The sequence below is a fragment of the Cupressus sempervirens genome, chromosome 5, assembly GCF_028749045.1.
Source record: "Cupressus sempervirens isolate cs-2001-9-10 chromosome 5, ASM2874904v1, whole genome shotgun sequence".
Lineage (NCBI taxonomy): Eukaryota > Viridiplantae > Streptophyta > Pinopsida > Cupressales > Cupressaceae > Cupressus > Cupressus sempervirens.
In genome coordinates, this window is record NC_143122.1 from 63156071 (window position 1) to 63175051 (window position 18981).

Consider the following 18981-nt stretch of genomic DNA (forward strand, 5'->3'; position numbering starts at 1 on the left):
GAAAAGTGTCGTAACCTGGCATTATTGAAAGTATTTGCGAATTGTAGGGGTTCGATTTGTGAAGAGCAGCCATCCCTGTGTGAAGCAATGTGTATATCTGTGCAGGCTGTGGCTAGAATCAGAGGTCTGTGATTTACTTGGTGGCCTGTGTTTCACCTTAGAAAGGCATGCAGCAGCAGTATAAAGGCCTGCAATTGTATTCTGGGAGGCTTGTATCTGTATTTTAGGCCCAGAGTTGAAGAATTTCACCTGCGGCATCACTGGGAAGGCCTGCAATTTAATTCCTGGGCCTGCATTTCATTATTTAGATCTGCGATTGCCTATACTGGCCCACGTCTGCAAGAAGAAGCCTGTACTTTTATACTTTCAGGCCTGCATTGTGGTTTTTGGAAGCCACATGGACTGTGGTGGATTGGACCGTTCAATCTGCAGGATGGGGATCTGCTAGATAAGGAATCATTTCGCCTTAGTTCATCTTTGTGCTTCAAATCAGGTTCGTCTGTATCAGTCCAAATTTGTCTGAATGCGCAAAAACTATTTGACATTAATTTGTTTGCCTCAGGAAATTCAAAGTTAGAAAGTTACAGTTGCACATTGTTTTCCTGGCAATTTAGTTTCTGTATTTTGCATACTGAATATCTTTCTCAATATTCCCAAAGGGATGGAATAAAAATGTTGCTCCGTTGCATTTGCATTATGGTAGAGACAGATTCGAAATTCAGTAAACTGATGTTCATTTGGCATAGCGAGCTGAATTGGCTTGCCATTCATCATGGTTAACAGAAAATTTCCCTAACTATTAATTCAGCTGATGTTATGAAATTATAACCAGCAAAGGGGTTTTTACACTACTCTTGGAGCTTCCTCTACTGCTTGAACTGGTTCCTACATATTTTCTTATTCAGCCACTGGTTATGCCTAGTCATTTTGTTCAATAGGCAACATGTAGACAAATCCTTTGTAGTCTTTTGGTTCTTTGTTATTAGACTCATCATTTTGTTCAAAATACTCATCAAATTCTCACATTAGCACTATCAGCTTATTTGTTCATTTGTTAAAGCACTTGTAAGCTTTTCTTTTTGTGGAATAGCCTAGGAATATTCCTTCATCTCCTCTTGAATCAAACTTTCTTAAGTAGTCCCTTTTGATATAACACCGACTTCTAAATACTTTGAAATAACTCACACAGGGTGATTTGCCATACCATAACTCATAGCGTGTTCTATTCGTACCTTTCTTCAGTTGTACCTGGTTCAGCGTATAGATTGCATTGCTCACCGCCTCTCTCCAAAAGGTTTGAGCCATGCCTTTCTGCAACATCAAAGTTCTTGAACAATCAATGATTGACCTATTTCTTCATTCCTAAACTCAATTCTATTTTAGTGTTTGGGGGATTGACATCTGTCTTCTGATTCCATGTCCCTCACAGTATGCAATGAATTTATGTGAAGTTAACTCATCTCCTCTTTCTGGTCTCAAGAATTTTAGCTTCTTACTGATTTCTCTTTCAACTCCAGCTTTGAGGATTTTGAACATGTAGAACGATTTGCACTACAAAAAGATAACCCACATCATTCTAGAGAAATCATCAACAAATAGCATGAAACACCTATCTCTATCGTAACTCTGAGTTCCTACTAGGACCACATAGATCTACATGAACTATATCTAGTATACCTTCAAAAGTGATAAAGCTAGAACTGGTTAACTTTCCAAGCTGACAATCTTGGCACACAACATTGTTTGGTGTTTCTAGATAAGGCATTCCTCTCACTACTTTCATCTTGCTTACTTCAACCAAATTATCAAAGTTGACATGACAAAATCTTTTATGCCATAACCAACAATATTCAACCTGAGCAATCAGATAACTATTATAGTAGTAATTCAGTTGGAATAAGTTACCTCTTATCTGTTCACCAATACCAATCAAATCTCCTAATTTTCTAATGATCCCACATTGTCCTTTCTTGAAATCCAATCTATAAGCTTTGTTGTTTAGTTGAGCCACATTTGACAACTTATACTTTAGTACTTCAACAAAATAAACATCTTCACACTATGCTTTATCATTTACAACAAATGTACCATTTCCTTTTACAACACAGAGACTGTTATTACAAAACTTTACTACACCTCCACCACATTGTTCATTTCAATGAATTTGCTCTTGTCATTAATCAAGTGATGTGAACAACCATTGTTGATTATCCACTCATCATTATTGTTCATTTTGTAAATCAATGCCTTCTCATCATTTTCTGTAGGATCTTCCTTGACTACAACAAATACAATCTCTTCTTCATCTTTTCCATCAGCATCATCAGTAACACCTTCTGCAACATAGCATATCTTATTGTTCTCCTTGTACTTATTTTCTTTATCCTTCTTCTCTTTCTCAGGATAATTGACAGAGACATCCAATCTTTTTGCAATTAAAGCACTTCAAAAGTAGGATACCTTTGTACTTTCATTTTCCTCTAGGTAACCTTTATGCAAGAAGCACCTCTAGATCTTCTTGTTCTCTTTCCTCATTAAAGACAAAATCTCAATCATAAGCAGAGAGGTAATGTAAAAATTCAACTACTAGTTGCTAAACTAAAATACTAACTTCCAAACAGTAAAGCATGTAACCAATGCAAGTAAAAGAAAGATAACAATGTCAAACCAGCACACAATTATCACAACTAACACAATGATTTTGGTATCGTAGAAGCCCTTGTTATAGGGTTAAAAATGTAAGATTATGATTCCCTTCTGTCAAAACCCTACACAGAACTATCAATTATTCGTCAAGAATGATCATACGCTTGTGTCTGATAGCAATGGAACTACTGTACGGTGGCTACAAGAAGCAATTAGGAAGGACCGTATAGAATTGATGAGGTTAGATGTACGGTGAGCTAAACCAAATGTCATGGTGTTGGAGGGCCGTACGGTAGGCCAAGGTAACTGATGGTCATACAGTGAATGTAAAGCAACCAAGTACAGAGCAATAGCAATGAAGTCGTACGGTAGAGATATGAAGGGTCGTACAGTATATGTACGTAAGTCGTACGTTAAGTTATGCAGGTCGTACGAGATGGGTTGTACAGGATGGGTCGTACAAAATGGGTCATACATTGGGGGTCATACAAGATAGGCCGTACATGATGGGTCGTACAGGATGGGTCGTACAAGATGGGTCATGCAGGATGGGTCGTATAGGATGGGCTATACAGTGTTACTACAATACAACCATGAACAAGATGAAATCCAAATAATGAAAGTTCAACATAGGTATAATCAATTAATATTCGCAGATAGATGGTGCTTTGATTTGCTAGATCCAAGCAAAGTGTTACAAGCGAAGAAATAGGGTGAGGGTTGAATCCCACCGAAACCGCACAAACCAAATAGGGAAGGTCTTTCACTTCCGAAATGGCGAACAGAGAACTCCAATAGGAATTCCCAGTACATAGAAATTAATCCAAAATGCATACCAACTACTACCTACAAGCTATGCTTAAATACCCGTCGAGGAAACCTTTTTGAGGGTGTACAAAGATAGTTGACGGCAACACTTAGCAACGGAAACTAAAAATTAAAATAGGTCCGAGATATATTAAATCAATCGGAGCCACAAATACAAATATTAACTTGAGCCCATATTAATTAATCAAAGTAACTAACTAAAGGTCCTTTTATTATATCTGGGACCAATTAATTAATTAATTTAATTTAATTATTACATTAAAAATTGGGGACATTACAAATCCTCGTCAACCAAAGATTGCTTGTCCTCAAGCAATATGCAAACTCCAGCATCCCAAACCATGTGCGGTTGCAAATTGCTGAAAACTCCATGCTTCAAAATCACATGTTCATAATTGAATTCAATTGAGATGAGTAGACCACCATTTAGCCTCCGTTGTGCCACTCTGATATAAATATTGTCCCGTCCTGAATCACTGAGATCTCGGACTTGAAATTCATCTATGTAATCCATCATGATTGCCACTGGGGAATAAATTTCATAATTAGCCAACTATAAAGATTGCTCCTACAAATAATCCTCGATCGAATCCGCATCACCAGGAGGATGAACAACTATTGGTAGAGCTTTCTTATTCGGAGGGTCGTTGGTAGAACCCAAATTTCCATCAAGTTGGTCGTCGAGCATTGGTTCAATGATATTTGTGCAAGTACCTTCTTCCAAAATTTCCTTCATCTTGGTCTCAAGTACTAGACAAATTTTGTCTTTGTGGTAAATGGTTTCGCCAACCACTTGGTATCTATCATCTTGTACTTGACCATCCAATAGTTGGCACACAAAAGTATCCTTGGAGTATTCGATTGATAGATGTGCCCTCTAATCGGCTGAAAAATGAGCCATAGTGTAATCAAAGTCAAAGCTCTCCATTATCCCAACAGGCTGGCAGAATCACCAGCTCTGACACCACAGTGAGATTTTGATTCCCTTCTGTCACAACCCTACACGAAACTATTAATTATTCGCTAGGAATGATTGCACGCTTGTGTCTAATAGCAATGGAACTACTGTATGGTGGCTACAAGAAGCAATTAGGAAAGACCATACTAAACTAATGAGGTTCGATGTATGGTAAAGGAAACCAAATGCTGTGGTGCTAGAGGGTCATACGGTAGGCCAAGATGGTCATACGGTGAAGGTAAAGTAACCAAGTACAAAGCAATAGCAATAAAGCCATACGGTAGAGATATGAAAGGTTGTACAGTATATGTATGCAGGCCGTACAAGATGGGTTGTATGGGATGGATCATGCCGGATGGGTCATACAAGATGGGCCATATGGTGGGGACCGTATAGGATGGGTCGTACGGTGGGGGTCATACAGGATGGGCCATACAAGATGGATCGTGCAGGATGGGCCGTATAGGATGGGTCGTACAGGATGGGCTGTGCAAGATGGGCCATACAATGTTACTACAATACAACCATGAACAAGATGAAATCCAAATAATGAAAATTGAACACAAGTATATTCAATTAATATTCGCAAATAGATGGTGCTCTAATTTGCCAAATTCGAGCAAAGTGTCACAGGCGACGAAATAGGGTGAGGGTTGAATCCCACCGAAACCGCAAAAACCAAATAAGGAAGGTCTTTCACTTCTGAAATAGCAAACAACAAAGAACTCCAACAAGATTTCGCAGTACGTAGAAAATAATCCAAAATGCGTGCCAACTACTACCTACAAGCCGTGCTTAAATACCTGTCGGGGAAACCTTTCTGAGGGTGTACAAAGATAGCCAACAGCAACACTTGCGAACTGAAACTAAAAATTAAAATAGGTCTGAGATATATTAAATCAATCAGAACCACAAATACAAATATTAACTTGGGCCCATATTAATTAATTAAAGTAACTAATTAAAGGTCATTTTATTATATTATTTAAATTCTAGGACCTGTTAATTAATTTACTTTATTTTATTACTACATTAAAAATTGGGGACATTACAAAAAAACACAGTGGTGGTGATACTCACAAGCTCACTATTGTAGTAAAAGAGTTGTCCTGTTAGAAGCTTACAAATACCCTTTCTGAGGGTTCATCCTATTAGGAATGATTTATTCCTTGTTAGAAGTACAAATAGATCTACTAAGATCTACCTTGTTAGCGGATTTTGAATACTCTTTTACAAGCTTACCTAATTAAGGGATCTACAGCTTAACTTGTTAGAGTTCACCCGATTTAGGGATTTCTTTATTGTGACTATTAGGGAACAACTAAATCATTGATCTAGTTATGGCACTCCTTGCCTATTAGATCCAGTTAATTCTATGCTCTTTTGCAACTATTCTCTGCTCTTCTCTGCTCTTTATCTTAATCACAACCTTAGCACTAGGCAATCTTCACACTCATTTTCTCATTACAAATTTCTTAAAAACTATTCTGTTAGGCATAACTTTTCCCTCTTAATCTTGACCATTCATTCAAAGCTTAAGCTTCCCAATCAATCTTCTTAAGTATTTCAAATATCTTAATGTCTCAATATGAATTTTCCTCGACCTTTAACTAGATTTTCTAGTCAATTACTTAAGATAGTCAAAACGTATTACCTTTCCCAATGCACCGCTCTAATACTACTTATAATGATCCATCAATACAACTGATGTCAACTCAACATCTAACCTTACTTCTTTATTATCACATCATCCAATAGGATCACTCATTAAATACCTTTCCATGGTCTCAAATTCTTTAAATGTCTCCAAGAACTCAAGTGTTCTTATCCTTCCTTGATAATTGTAATGATCCAATCTCCTTGCACCAATCAAACAATTAGGTTGTGGTCAGGACTATGAAATAGAATGGTCATATGAATCTTGTACACGTGATCAGATCTTGTGATGCCAATTCTACCTTCACCACTGTGAAGTTGCTCGGCATGTTGTCACCATTCTATTACAATCACTATGAAGAGCACACGATTATACTAGGGAGGGGGAGGTGAATCAGCATAATAACAACTTTAGCAATTCAAAAGTTTAATCACCACAATAACTTCAAATGCTGAAAAAAATAATTATGCACATGAATACAATAACAAATGATTTACGTGGAAACCCGAGGCGGGAGAAAACCATAGCAAATAAATGCTTTTATATAAACGTGTTGTTTAAATTGGTTTGTAGGTTCCAACTTACTAGAGGCTACAACCTTTATGTTTATGAGCATCAACTCACTATAAGCTCCAACTCTCACACTTTGTAGGCTCTGACCTTGAAGCACCAACCCCCACTATTGTCTTCGTGAGCACCGACCCACTACACACAAACTTCTTTTCCACATTGATATTGTTGCTTACCCAACTGATGATGGATACTTTAATTGCACAATTAATCCTCCCCAGAAACATACACTTCTAAATTTTTCTTCAAGAACTTCCCCTTTTCTTTTTGCATATAAATATATCTTTAATTTCTCTATTCTCTACTAATATCTTTCACACTTACCTTATCCATAACTCATACCTCTTCTTTTAAAATTTTATTTAAATCAGTCCACTTCTACACACTTTTCTATTTTATTCTCATATATATATATATATATATATATATATATATATATATATATATATATATATATATATATATATATATATATATATATCAGATTGAAAATTTGAATATATATATCAAATAATTTTTTCACACTACTTCAATTCTTCTATCAACCACATACTCCATTATTCACCACCTTTTAATCTCTTACAAGTAAATCCATAGTTATATCGTCTACTTTCAAATAAGAGTTACGTACCTTTACCAAGGGGGGTATCCTATAGATTTTATAACTTATTAATTTATTCCTCAGAAAGCCTTAATCGCACCTAATCAGACTTAATTCATTTGATATTCATTTGATATTGCCAGCACTTATGAATTTTACAAATTTCTATGGTTTTCGGCTATCATGAAGACCCTATTCTTTGAAGATGCCTCATCCCAACTCATTTGATGTCATTGAAAGTTTTGACTTTCAAATTCACACCTTATATCTTGACGTGGAAGCACATATCACCGGTAGACTCATTATTTTATGATTGCCATAAACTCCATTACTACTGCTCCGTTTCTTCCATTCATGAATCTCAGGTGGCTTTGTGTTTGGACTCTCTGTGAATGCACACATTATGCTGAGGTTGCCATTAGTTTTTCAAAGTCACACACAACACATTTTACAATCACTGATAATATTTGAACTTTGATAATTAGACGACTCCTGAATTCCATTTTCTTAATTAATAGTCATGATTGCAGATGTTGTTCCTTCTTTTTCATATTATATACTGCTGTGTATGTTTTCCTTCGAAAGCACAAAGGTAATCTGTAACAGTCATATTATTGCCGTCTTAGCTTTTATTCCATTACTCATGGGCTTGTCTTCTATTGCACACTGCATATCATGACTATCATTTCATATTTTTTAATCTATATCAATATTGGGCCTTCGCAAAGATATGTATCACTTCTTTTGTCTTCATCTGAAACCAAAGTCGCATATCATTTTAATCTGCAAACTCCATATGTGACATGGAATGCTTGTTGGTCATGATGGCACCTGTAATAAATTATCTCTCTGATTTTGTGTGTTGATTTGACCATGCTTATGCCATCTTCCATACTTTCATTTTGGAGTTCTGATCTAGCCTTCCAAATTTGCTGGCTTTATTGTTCTGACTGGAGAATTTGACCAGGTTGTACCATCAATAATTACTCCTTTTGATTGTCTTTTTTTGTAATATTCCCGACATATGATGGTTGTATTATATACCTTGCCTCTCCTTTTTCATTAACTCTGGATATGCTAAATCAATGTATTTTATATTACATCTGCTGCTGTAAATAACTAACATTACTTGATTTGTATTGGCTGTTGTTCCATGAGTTTGAATTATGCACAGATGTTGCCTTTTTATTTTCAAGTCTTCATGGCTGAGAAATAATATCTTATCTCTAATGCTTCATTACACTAAAATATTTCTCTTTTATGCGTAGTCTCTGCTAATACATAGTTCATGCTGAAAATGTCATTGACTTCAACTTATGATGAACAAGAACTTATCCTTAGAATAGGTTCAGTAACTTCTTTCATATTTGTCGTATCATGCTTACTTCACATTAAGTATATTCAGCTGTTTATTGTATCTTCATTCCTTTGGCAATATTCATATCCCGTGTCTTTCCATACATCTTTTCATATATCTGATGTTTCTTTTCATGTTAGAAATGCACAATGAAGTAACTATTATATCATTATCATAATATCTTCAATGTTCATATAACCGTCAATGACAAACTTCTTCGAACCTTTGACATCAATGACAATATTCCATCACACTGATCATATGTTTATGTTCACTGATCATATGCTGTGTATTATGCGTTCACCGATCATGCTCCTGGGCTTGTTCTGACTTAGTTTCCATAGTTGTCATCAATGACAACCAAACATTGTCTTCATATAATTGCCATATCATCATAATGCCAACACACATGGTATTGTACCTTATCCGGCTGTTATAGATTTGAATTTTCTTACTGGCTCATGAAAGTAATACAATTTTTCTACTGCCCCATATGGTAGTGCTTAGTTGTAGTTAGCTGGGCATTTAATATTTTTTTAGCTATAGCTAAATCCTAATTAGGGCTTATGTGGTATAATCTTGGCTCTTGATTTCAAATCAATCTTGGTCATTCACTGTACTTGAGCTCCCTATATAAAAGCTTGCTCACATCATTTGTAACGGGAGATGTTGGAGAGTTGTTGCTACAATAATGCCAAAATTTCTCTACTTGTCATTGTTGTGTTTTCTATGGTGATAGTTGTGATCAAGTTTGAATTATTGCATGGTTACCATCATCCTTATTTAGAATAGATTATCATTTCAAGTTGTTTTTCATTTCGACTTGTTCAAATAAAGTATAATAGAATTTGCTTTAAGTAGTGATATTGGTATCAGGATTAATTATGTAGTTTTTGAGTCAAACTCATTGACCCATGTTTCATGTGTAGTGATTCACACAACTCCATCTCTCATGAGAGTTAATGGAACACTTAGCACTCATTGGATCTCCTGTTCATCAATTGCTTTAAGTAGCTTAGTTGAATGAAAGTAGCTGTGGATGTTCATTTGCATGACTCGAACAAATCTGGGCCACTAGCTTCTTGCGGATGGTAAGAGTGCCTCGTGTTGTTAGCCAATAAATGATAGTACTTAGCTTCATTGGTATTGAATCTTTAAGTTGCATTTATTTGATGGGATCAAGGAAGCAATATTGATCTGAAAACTTTTAAGTATGCCTTAGAAGCTTGCACTGGATGAGTAGAGTCACTAACTCAGCTACAAGTCCTTGCATTCAAGATTAGTTGTAGAAGGAAAAATCAATTGAAGTTTTAAGTTGAGAAGTCAAGAGTTTGAAAATCATAAAATTATTTTCATTGCACCTTATGAAGTTAAATCCTTGGAAGTGCAATCTCAAATCTTGAGAAACAACGTAATTCCCAAGTGTTTACCAACATATAACATCATTTCTTTAAGTGAGCGTCCACAATTAATGGAACCTTGGAGTCATTGTATGATCTTACATTGCAAGTTCAGCATGAGAGATGACTTTATTCAAGAGAGGGTTGAGTGTTTGATGTTTCACCTCAAAATGTCGAATATTTGATTATGTATGTTATAGTAGAATAAAGCTCACATCAACAAGACCACATAAGAATAATCTCACATTCGGTGGTGTTAACATATTATTCACTTTTCTACCTTGTGTGGATGAGTTATCACTTTTTGTCTTGTACCATAAGATTATGACGCAACATAATTTTATGGACTCCTATTTTCTCACCTTGGTCTATTTTACCAAGGGGTCTCCTTTGTAATATCATTCTCATTGATTCAATTAGCTTAATTCAATTAACTGATCTGTTTTGCTCCATTATATTTTTCTCTTGTTATTTTGCTTTCCATTAGGCCTTTAGGTCTCAGGCAGACATTGAAGACCATATCTTACACTCATGTGTATTTGATGTTGATTGCGAAGAATCAATACAAATCAATGAAAGAAAAAACACAAGAGAGAATGGTTGGTTTTCCATTGCCTAAGGTAGCAAAATATACTAGCATAGACTCATGCTCAAGCTCGAATTTTTATACAGAACTACCAATTGCATCTACTGATTAGAGACAGCCATCTATTTTCTATGGTTTCCTAACTTTATAATTGAAGCTTGGAACCATTCAGTAGTTTGCTATAATTTTCATACAATATGCATGCAAATTGATGGTGAGAGCATTCAAAAAAAAAATTGTTTGTCAATTCTCATGTGAAACCTTAAGCAAGTTTAATGTTATGTATTAAGCTTCTATAAAGTCTATGATTATATTTTTATCAATGTTATGATATGAATATTTGAAATATTGTTTGTCAATTCTCATGTGAAACCTTAAGCAAGTTTAATGTTATGTATTAAGCTTCTATAAAGTCTATGATAATATTTTTATCAATGTTATGATATGAATATTTGAAATTTCTTTAGAAATTTCAAAGAAACAAATCCTACTTATTTATAGTTATTCGTTGTCATCCCCTAAAAATGGCCACGATATATTCCCACACTAAAATCCACTTACAGACTTGAATTCAGCAATCTGATTTTGTAATCAACTCAAACTTGGCATAAAAACTGGGCAAAAGCTTGAAAAAGACCCGAAAAATTAAAAAACACCAAGAAACTCAAAAATTATGAAGAATTTAAAACTTATTTCATTCACCCTATAATATACAAATTTTAAAGAGATAATGACATCATCAAATTATAAATAGAAGCTAATTTAATCAATTATAAAAATGGACATTGATAACAAAAGTATAAACAAAAATTGTAGCTGGTGGAAATAACACATTGTATACAAAACTAATGGAATATGAAATTCATGGCATCAAAACAAATATTGATACTAAATTTATAACACTTTGGCTTAGAGGATACCCATCCCAACATCACGACAAGTCATGCTATGGTGTCTAAGACGGGCCCTAGATGATGTTGTAGCCATAAGCTTTGTTTGTCTCAGCCCGGTGCATATATCCAAGTGAAAAATAAATTAGTGATTTTTTTGAAGCTTTCCATACTGCATGTTTTGTTGCAAGCTCATTAACAAAGAGGAGTGGTTAAGTAGAAAGATAAATGCAGCTTAACCAGGCATTGCTATATTCTGATGAAGAAAAAAAAACTGACTTGAACATGAAGATGGGGATTTATATGTAAAATTTCACGTATATAATTTGGGGCATGTCATTAACCAGTAAGTATTGAAAACAATATATAGTTTCTAAATGACAAACCAAAATGTTCATGTCTTAGGACAAGACTTCATGGGTCTCGGTGAATCTCCAAACTCGGAAAGCCTGGGAAAGACTCAGCGAATTCCATTTTCGAGCCCCCTAGAGTCAATGTGCTTGACTCACCTCGGACTAGCTGAATTTTGGCAAGCCAAGTGAGTCTTTTTACACTGCCAAAAACATGACTCGTGTACCCTATCCTCCTCATCCTTGAAACTTGAGAGAGCATAGTTTATTTATTTATCTTGGTCTCTGAAATTCGTTGACTAAAGTTTATATTTTCTTGAAAAACTGAAAATTCATTATTCATTACAAATCTAGCTGTATCGAACAGTTAGATAAATCTAAGGTTCTCTGTTGGGACCTCAAATCCGCGAGAATAGAGGAAAACAGATTACACCTTGAGCGCATTAATTAGAGTTCTTTTCCTACTAGTAGAGCCACATACATGACTATAATAGGAGTATGCATATTATATCAAACTATGGCATTCTCGCATTCCTCAGAAATAAACAAAACAGTATCTAATGACTAGATGCATTGTATATTAAGGATCTAAAAAAAAAATTATTCGCTTAAATTTTCATCAGCACAAATCCTTGCACATTCAGCTTTTATATGTAGCAAGAACATCCCAAGTATCCTAGCAATCCATCAACTCATTGTGCTTAAAATGTAGTTTATATAAAAGAAACGTAATTGCATTAAAAGCATTGTTCACTAACAACCTGTGCAATTGAACATATAAATCTCCCACAAGGATAGTTTAACTAAACACTGCACACTACAGCTTCTTACAAAACATGATTTATCAACTACTCCATCTGATAAAATGAATGCGTGAATAAATAATCGAGATGACGATGCAAACCAACTAACAGAGCAAAATATATCTTTATTCGCAAGTGGAATTATTGTAAAGAAGGCCACAGATAGCCAGCCAAGGATCATAGTCAATCCAACCAGATCATATTAATTTCCTTGATGATAAACAATCTACTTAAAGGATCCAATCATTGCCAAGAGGAATACAACCATCAACCAAATGATGTTTATAACTACCTAACTCTTATAGCTATCAGAAGCTAACAAACACTTCATACAAACAATCAATATATAACGGGCTAACCAATATTCTCAAAACATAATAATAGGCATTTTTCACCAACTATAGTTCACATCATTGAAAATTAAAATTCAAGATAGCCATATTTTTATCACTAGAATTGACCGACACAGATGCATAAATCTTTGCACGTAGCTAGGTAAAGAGAAAAACTTGCAACGAATCTCCACAGGAAATGGCACTGTAAAAAAAAATTGCAAAACACAATGCTTTTTCATCTAATTTTTTGAGGTTTAACAACAATGGGATGAAGATCATGAAGATTCAGCTACTGGAAATTTCACAAAAATTCGTTGTGTTTTGAGGATTTTAGAAACTGTACAGTGTTGTTTTGTGTGGAGTTTAGCTGTGTCCAATAGAAAAGAACCAAGTTTCTTCACTCTAGTACAAAGCCACATATAATCTCAATCACTATCTGTAAGACTCAAAAGCACATCAAAGTTCCACAAACACCGCATTATTTTCCTAAAAAGCAGACAAAAGATAATGTAAAATCCTTACGAGCACAAGCACGAATTATTGAGTTCACATAATCAGTTTTTCTCGCAAATACATTATGTCGTGGTTCCATGTACTCCATGTTGGATGTACTATCTGCAACTAGAATATCTGTCTGGCACATAATTTAAAAAAATGTTTTTATTAGTTGGGATTAGATATGGCAATCTTATTTCCAACATTAAAGGACATGGATGACAATATCCTCCAAAATAGGGATTGCGTATTTTTGAAACAAAAGATCAGGTATATCTAACAACTAAATTTACCTTCACAAAAGGACGATATGGGTTAGGATAATAGCACTCCAAAATGGCAATTGCAGCCTCTCGATATGCCACTTGCATTTTTACTTCTAGGGAAAAATCAACCTTGTCCTCCAGCCCTGTTTCAAATTCCCCTTCTTGCTGCAGGAAAAAAATAGATTGAAACTGGCTCACTATATAGCCATAAAGAACAGAGGATCTTATAAAGTAATAAGTGTTGCACATCTTTGTCATTAATGTCAAAAAAAGAAGGATATACAGATATCAAACAGGTTTGTTGACAGGAAAATTTGATTTTGGAAATGAGTTTCAAAATCATGATTGTCAGATTTGCTGCATCTCCAATATTATCTCAGGCCATGAAGAAACAGAACCTCCGTCCTCATTATCCAGAACTAAGATTAACCAAATATATTGAACTATTTTCACATTTTCATTACTGGGTATATCATGGACATTCCAGAAATTTATAATTCAGTATTATCTTGGTCACTGTTAAGGCACAACGCAGTCTGACAAACTATATATTTCCCATAAGCAGCAATAGTTGTGGAATTATCTCTGTTTTTCAATCTATCAATAGCATAGACTTATAATATTGTGTTTATCACACTCTTAAGTTTTTCAGGAAGAGCTAGTGAGTGCCACCATTGAAGAAATACATGAATGGTTATAATCAATACCCAAAAGCAACCGTGTCAATTTCTTGCTCGAAAATAACGGAATGATAACGAATGGTGGAGTCATCTGCATTCAGCGTCTTAAATAACTTCATGCTGATCCTAGTCCTTTTGCCATGAAAATGCATTAAAATTTGAAATAGAATGTTGTTTATTTTAAAAGTGTCTTCAATCCAGTTTTGGTCTGATGAATTTGGTTATTTGTGGACTTACATATTCTTGTGGAAAATTGACATAGCCCAAAGTCGTCATAGCCCAGCTTCACAATTTTTGTGAATTTGTCACCTATTTAAGTGGATTTTCCACCTAATCCCACAGATGCGCTCTATAATCTAGCAGATTCGGCATTCCACAGATGCGGTCTGTAATCCAGCAGATTTGCCATTCCACAGATGCACTCTGTAATCCAGAAGATTCGCCATTCCACAGATGCGCTCTGTATTCCAGCAGATTTACCATTGCAGATTTGCCATCCCACAGATGCACCCTGTAATCCAGCAGATTAGCCATTCCACAGATATGCCCTGTAATCCAGCATATTCACCATTACTCATGCACTTTGCAATCCATCAAATTTACCAATCCCTCAGATTCTCTCCACAATTCCTCATATTTTCTCTGCATTCCCTCATTTCAGTCAGCTAGATCATTCTTAGTTCATAGCATCCATATCTCCAATTGACTTTTACATCTTCAGAGCTAGTCTTTCCTCCTAATATGAGCTTAATTTCCATCCTATTTTAAGCTTATTATTCATCCAAATTTGATCTTTTATCTGCCATCCATCTTCATCATTCATCCCTATTGAACTCGTCTAGTTAATCATCATGTAGCAATCCTATTATGATGGGTTTATTCATCCTACCAATTCTTCCACTTCATCCTATTCTGATAATGATGAGACTCTTGTGGATCATGATGAGTAAATTGGAAACTGTTCAGCCCATAGGTGAACAAGAAAGAAACTTAGAACTTAACAATGTAAAATATTATCCACTCATCAAATGCTTCCGTACATAACAATAATGCTCAATACAATGGTGACAAATACGTAAGTGTAAGCCACATTTATAATATCTGACACGGTGCCAATGGACAACACAACCGTGCCCGTATCGGTAACCATCTAACTACCCAATTTGCTGGACAACATCCCCCCCAAAAAGAGAAGTCATCTCCTAGCAACTCAAAATTGACAAAATTAGGAGACAATATACAAACATAGAAACGAACATAGACTAGGAAGTTGCGTCCTTGAAGTGATCAGCTACTGGCACAACTCGTAAACCTGATCGATGCGTATATGTAAGTCCTTCTGCATCTGTGTGTTAACTTCCACCGCCTCCTTCAAGAGAAGTACCGCCTCCATGGCATGAGTCTGGGCCACTTGCAATCCTTATTCGGCTGCTTGCAATCCTTATTTTGCCATTTCCTTGTTTTGAAAGAGCATTGTTCGCTCAACCGCCCATGTTGCTTGTTGGCTAACCAATTCAGCAGCTAGCTTCTCTCAAGCTTCTACGTTGACTACCCTAGACCTTGCACCTGCAACCCTCTCTGCTTCCCTATCTGCCTCTACCTACCAATGACCATAGTAGACGTCTTTATATGCCACTACTATCTCATGTGCAAGCTTCTCCATAGTAGTGTTGCACGGTCCCAACTCAGGCTTTGTAGTCCAATCAACCAGCATCTCTGGTGTTTCCATAGCTGGCCATCCTCTGGCCTCAAAGCAAGAGCGAAAAGGCTCCGGACAACCCCTCTAAATATAGGCTTGGACCAACTACAACTCCCTTTTATGAGTTAAAGCCTGCTGCCCAATAATTTGACCTCTCTCCAGCACAACTTCCATGGCTCTAATTTATGCCATGCATCTCTCCTCATCCAACCCATAATTCAGTCTATCCTCAGTGCCAACATCCTGCTCCATCTCTATATCCATCTCCACCTCCTCTGTGGCAACCACGTCCACCTCCAGTATATCCTCATCTTTGGGCGCATCCTTAGATTGTGGTACTCTCGACCCCTGTGGTGCTAGAATGGCAACTACTCCTGAGAATATGTCTCTCCCACCTCGAGGACTGAATTGAGGAACCGACATCTACAAGAATGAATTGGAACTGTTGTCTCAAGAATACACTGCCTCGATCCATCACCTCAACATCCTCAAGTTGTGTTGTTTGGGTCATTCCGACAGTCTCAACCTTTGAACTGGCTGGGCCACACTCATGGGTTCGGCCAAGAAGGATGAAGCTATGGTGACAACAACCTCTAAGCCAATCACGTCCAATCGCACTTGGGGCTCGGGTTCTAGTGCCTACATCTCCACTAAACCTATCATTGCTGCTACTAGATTTGGTGCAACTGGATCTATTGGGACGTTCCTGACTAGAGTCATAACACCTATGGTTTCTATCATGGTCGTGGGTGGAATCATGACAACTGGCGCATACCTCTGGCCAAAAGGAGGAATAAGGGGCACGGGGGTGCCTATCAAGTGTGGTGAAGTTGGCAACTAAGGAGGAGTGAAAAGTGTGGACCCTCCAACTGCCTCATCATTCCCAACCTCTGCCGAGGTACTCTCTCCCTTTGAATCGGTCCCACTACCCTCCATGGTATCCTCCCGTTCGTTGTCAGTGTCACCATACGCATCTAAGCCCTGCAATACCCTCTTTTGACTGGCCACTATGCCACCCATGTCCAAATGCCTCCAGTAGAATATTGGGGGTTCTCCTGGCACCAATTTTCCTCTCAATGGGACTTCAAACTCGTGTGTTAGAATTTGATGGAGTGTTGCTTCCAAAAACAAACCAACGGCATCATGCGGCATATAAAACATCAAATGTTGCAATGTCATGAATTCCTCCATTCTATCCGTGAGGACGGTGGCCCAGTAATACACTGTACCATTCATGATGCCATTCATGAAGTTAATCTGAGGCAAGGTGATATCTAAAGCCCTACTCACCCGGTTAACCTGCTCTTTATCACATCCATAATACATCTCCAATGGCCTTCCTGGAAGAAGTCATGTCGTAGTCCTCAACTCTTAGTACCCCTTACAATGGACTCAAATTCCTCTGGTGTAAGGTCGCATCCAACCAACTTCACCCAATACTCCTTACATTCTTACGATAGTTTGTGGTTCGTGGTCACCACTTTGCGGCCCCCTTGGCCAGGAATGCCAAGAACCCTGCTCAAATCTTCGACTTTGAAGGAGACCGTCATACGATGCTTCTTGTATACAAATGTACTTGTTATGTTGTGCCTGTTGTATGTTTCGATTATAGTTCTTAATATAGTCTTAACAAACCACATAGAAAACAATGAAAGTTATATTGCCCAATGTACTCGCACACAAATCAGAATTTGTTTGATGAGGTCTATGTCAACTATTTCTTGCCACCATCTGTGGCACTCACTACCATTTATCCCTTCAAACTGAACTGTGAGATGGGAAAGGTCAGCCTTTACCTTCTGCTTCTTGCTGCTTGATGTTACCAGCCCTGCAACACGGACTCCTGAGGCCAACACTCTCGCATTCTTGTCCATCTTGGCACTATTCCCCTTCAACTGATCCTTCCACTGTTTTCTTTTCCCTACAGACTACATACTAATGGTCTCTTGTTTTGTCTTTATTGTAATAAAAAACTATTAGGTTTTGCTTCCCCGCGGCAATGCTTCTTCTTATTACTTTCATTTTCCAGGTTGCCCCTGTATCGTTCTGGCAACATTTTAACCTTCCTCCCTCTCCGTGAAAAGCCCTTCTCTTCTTTCACACTAAATGCCCTTCTTATGATTTAACTTCCCTCTGCGGATACTCTACTTATGATTTCCTGTAGATGTTCTTCCTTTATTTTTTTCCTTTTCCCTTACTGGTTGATGGTTACCATCTCCGCTGACAGTCACAAGTACCTTCTCAGTGGACACCCTTTGTCCTACTCCGCGGCCACATGCTTTCTCCTTCTCCATAGATGTTATTTTCCCTTTGCTACTTGTCTTTCCGTGGACTCACTTTTTTCCAGAACGGTGGTTTCTTCTTTGTGCGGACTACTCATATGATCCCTGTTTCTCCCTCGCTGTGGTCGTTCTTTTTCCGCTTCATGGCAACCCTTTTGTTTCACACAGGCAGCATCTGTCCACAGCACAGTGGGTCTGCGGCCAACCATCCACGAGGACAACATGTCTGGAAGATAGAGTGACTTGGCCACTGTCCATGGGACAGTATGTCCTCAACCACCTGTCTACGGGAAAATACATTTGCAATTTGTCCACGGAAGTCTCATTTTTTTGTTTTTTGTTTTGTTTTTTTTTTTGGTTTTTTTTGGTTTTTTTATTTTTAACTTCCTAAGTCTTACTTTCAGCTAGTATCACCCCTTGCCTCACCTTCTTGCCATTCACAATAGATTTTCAGCTTCGATCCATTAATGGTGTCAAGAATTTCTTGCCCATCCAAGGTCCATAATTTTATAGAACCATTATCACCCACTTCTCTAATTTTATATGGTCCAAGCCATTTGACATTGAATTTACCTAAC

At 36.9% G+C, this 18981-nt stretch overlaps 1 protein-coding gene across 1 annotated transcript in view; it reads right to left on the bottom strand.

The window, feature by feature from the left end:
* The window catches only part of EMB3144 (AAA-type ATPase family protein), a 272998-nt gene that overhangs the window by 26612 nt on the left and 227405 nt on the right, over positions 1 to 18981 (bottom strand). The window contains exons 10-11 of the mRNA XM_089828601.1: positions 13770 to 13907; positions 13504 to 13615 (exon numbers count right to left, since the gene is read on the bottom strand). Of these exons, the coding sequence (XP_089684727.1) occupies positions 13504 to 13615; positions 13770 to 13907 (250 nt within the window). The remainder of the gene's footprint in view (positions 1 to 13503; positions 13616 to 13769; positions 13908 to 18981) is intronic.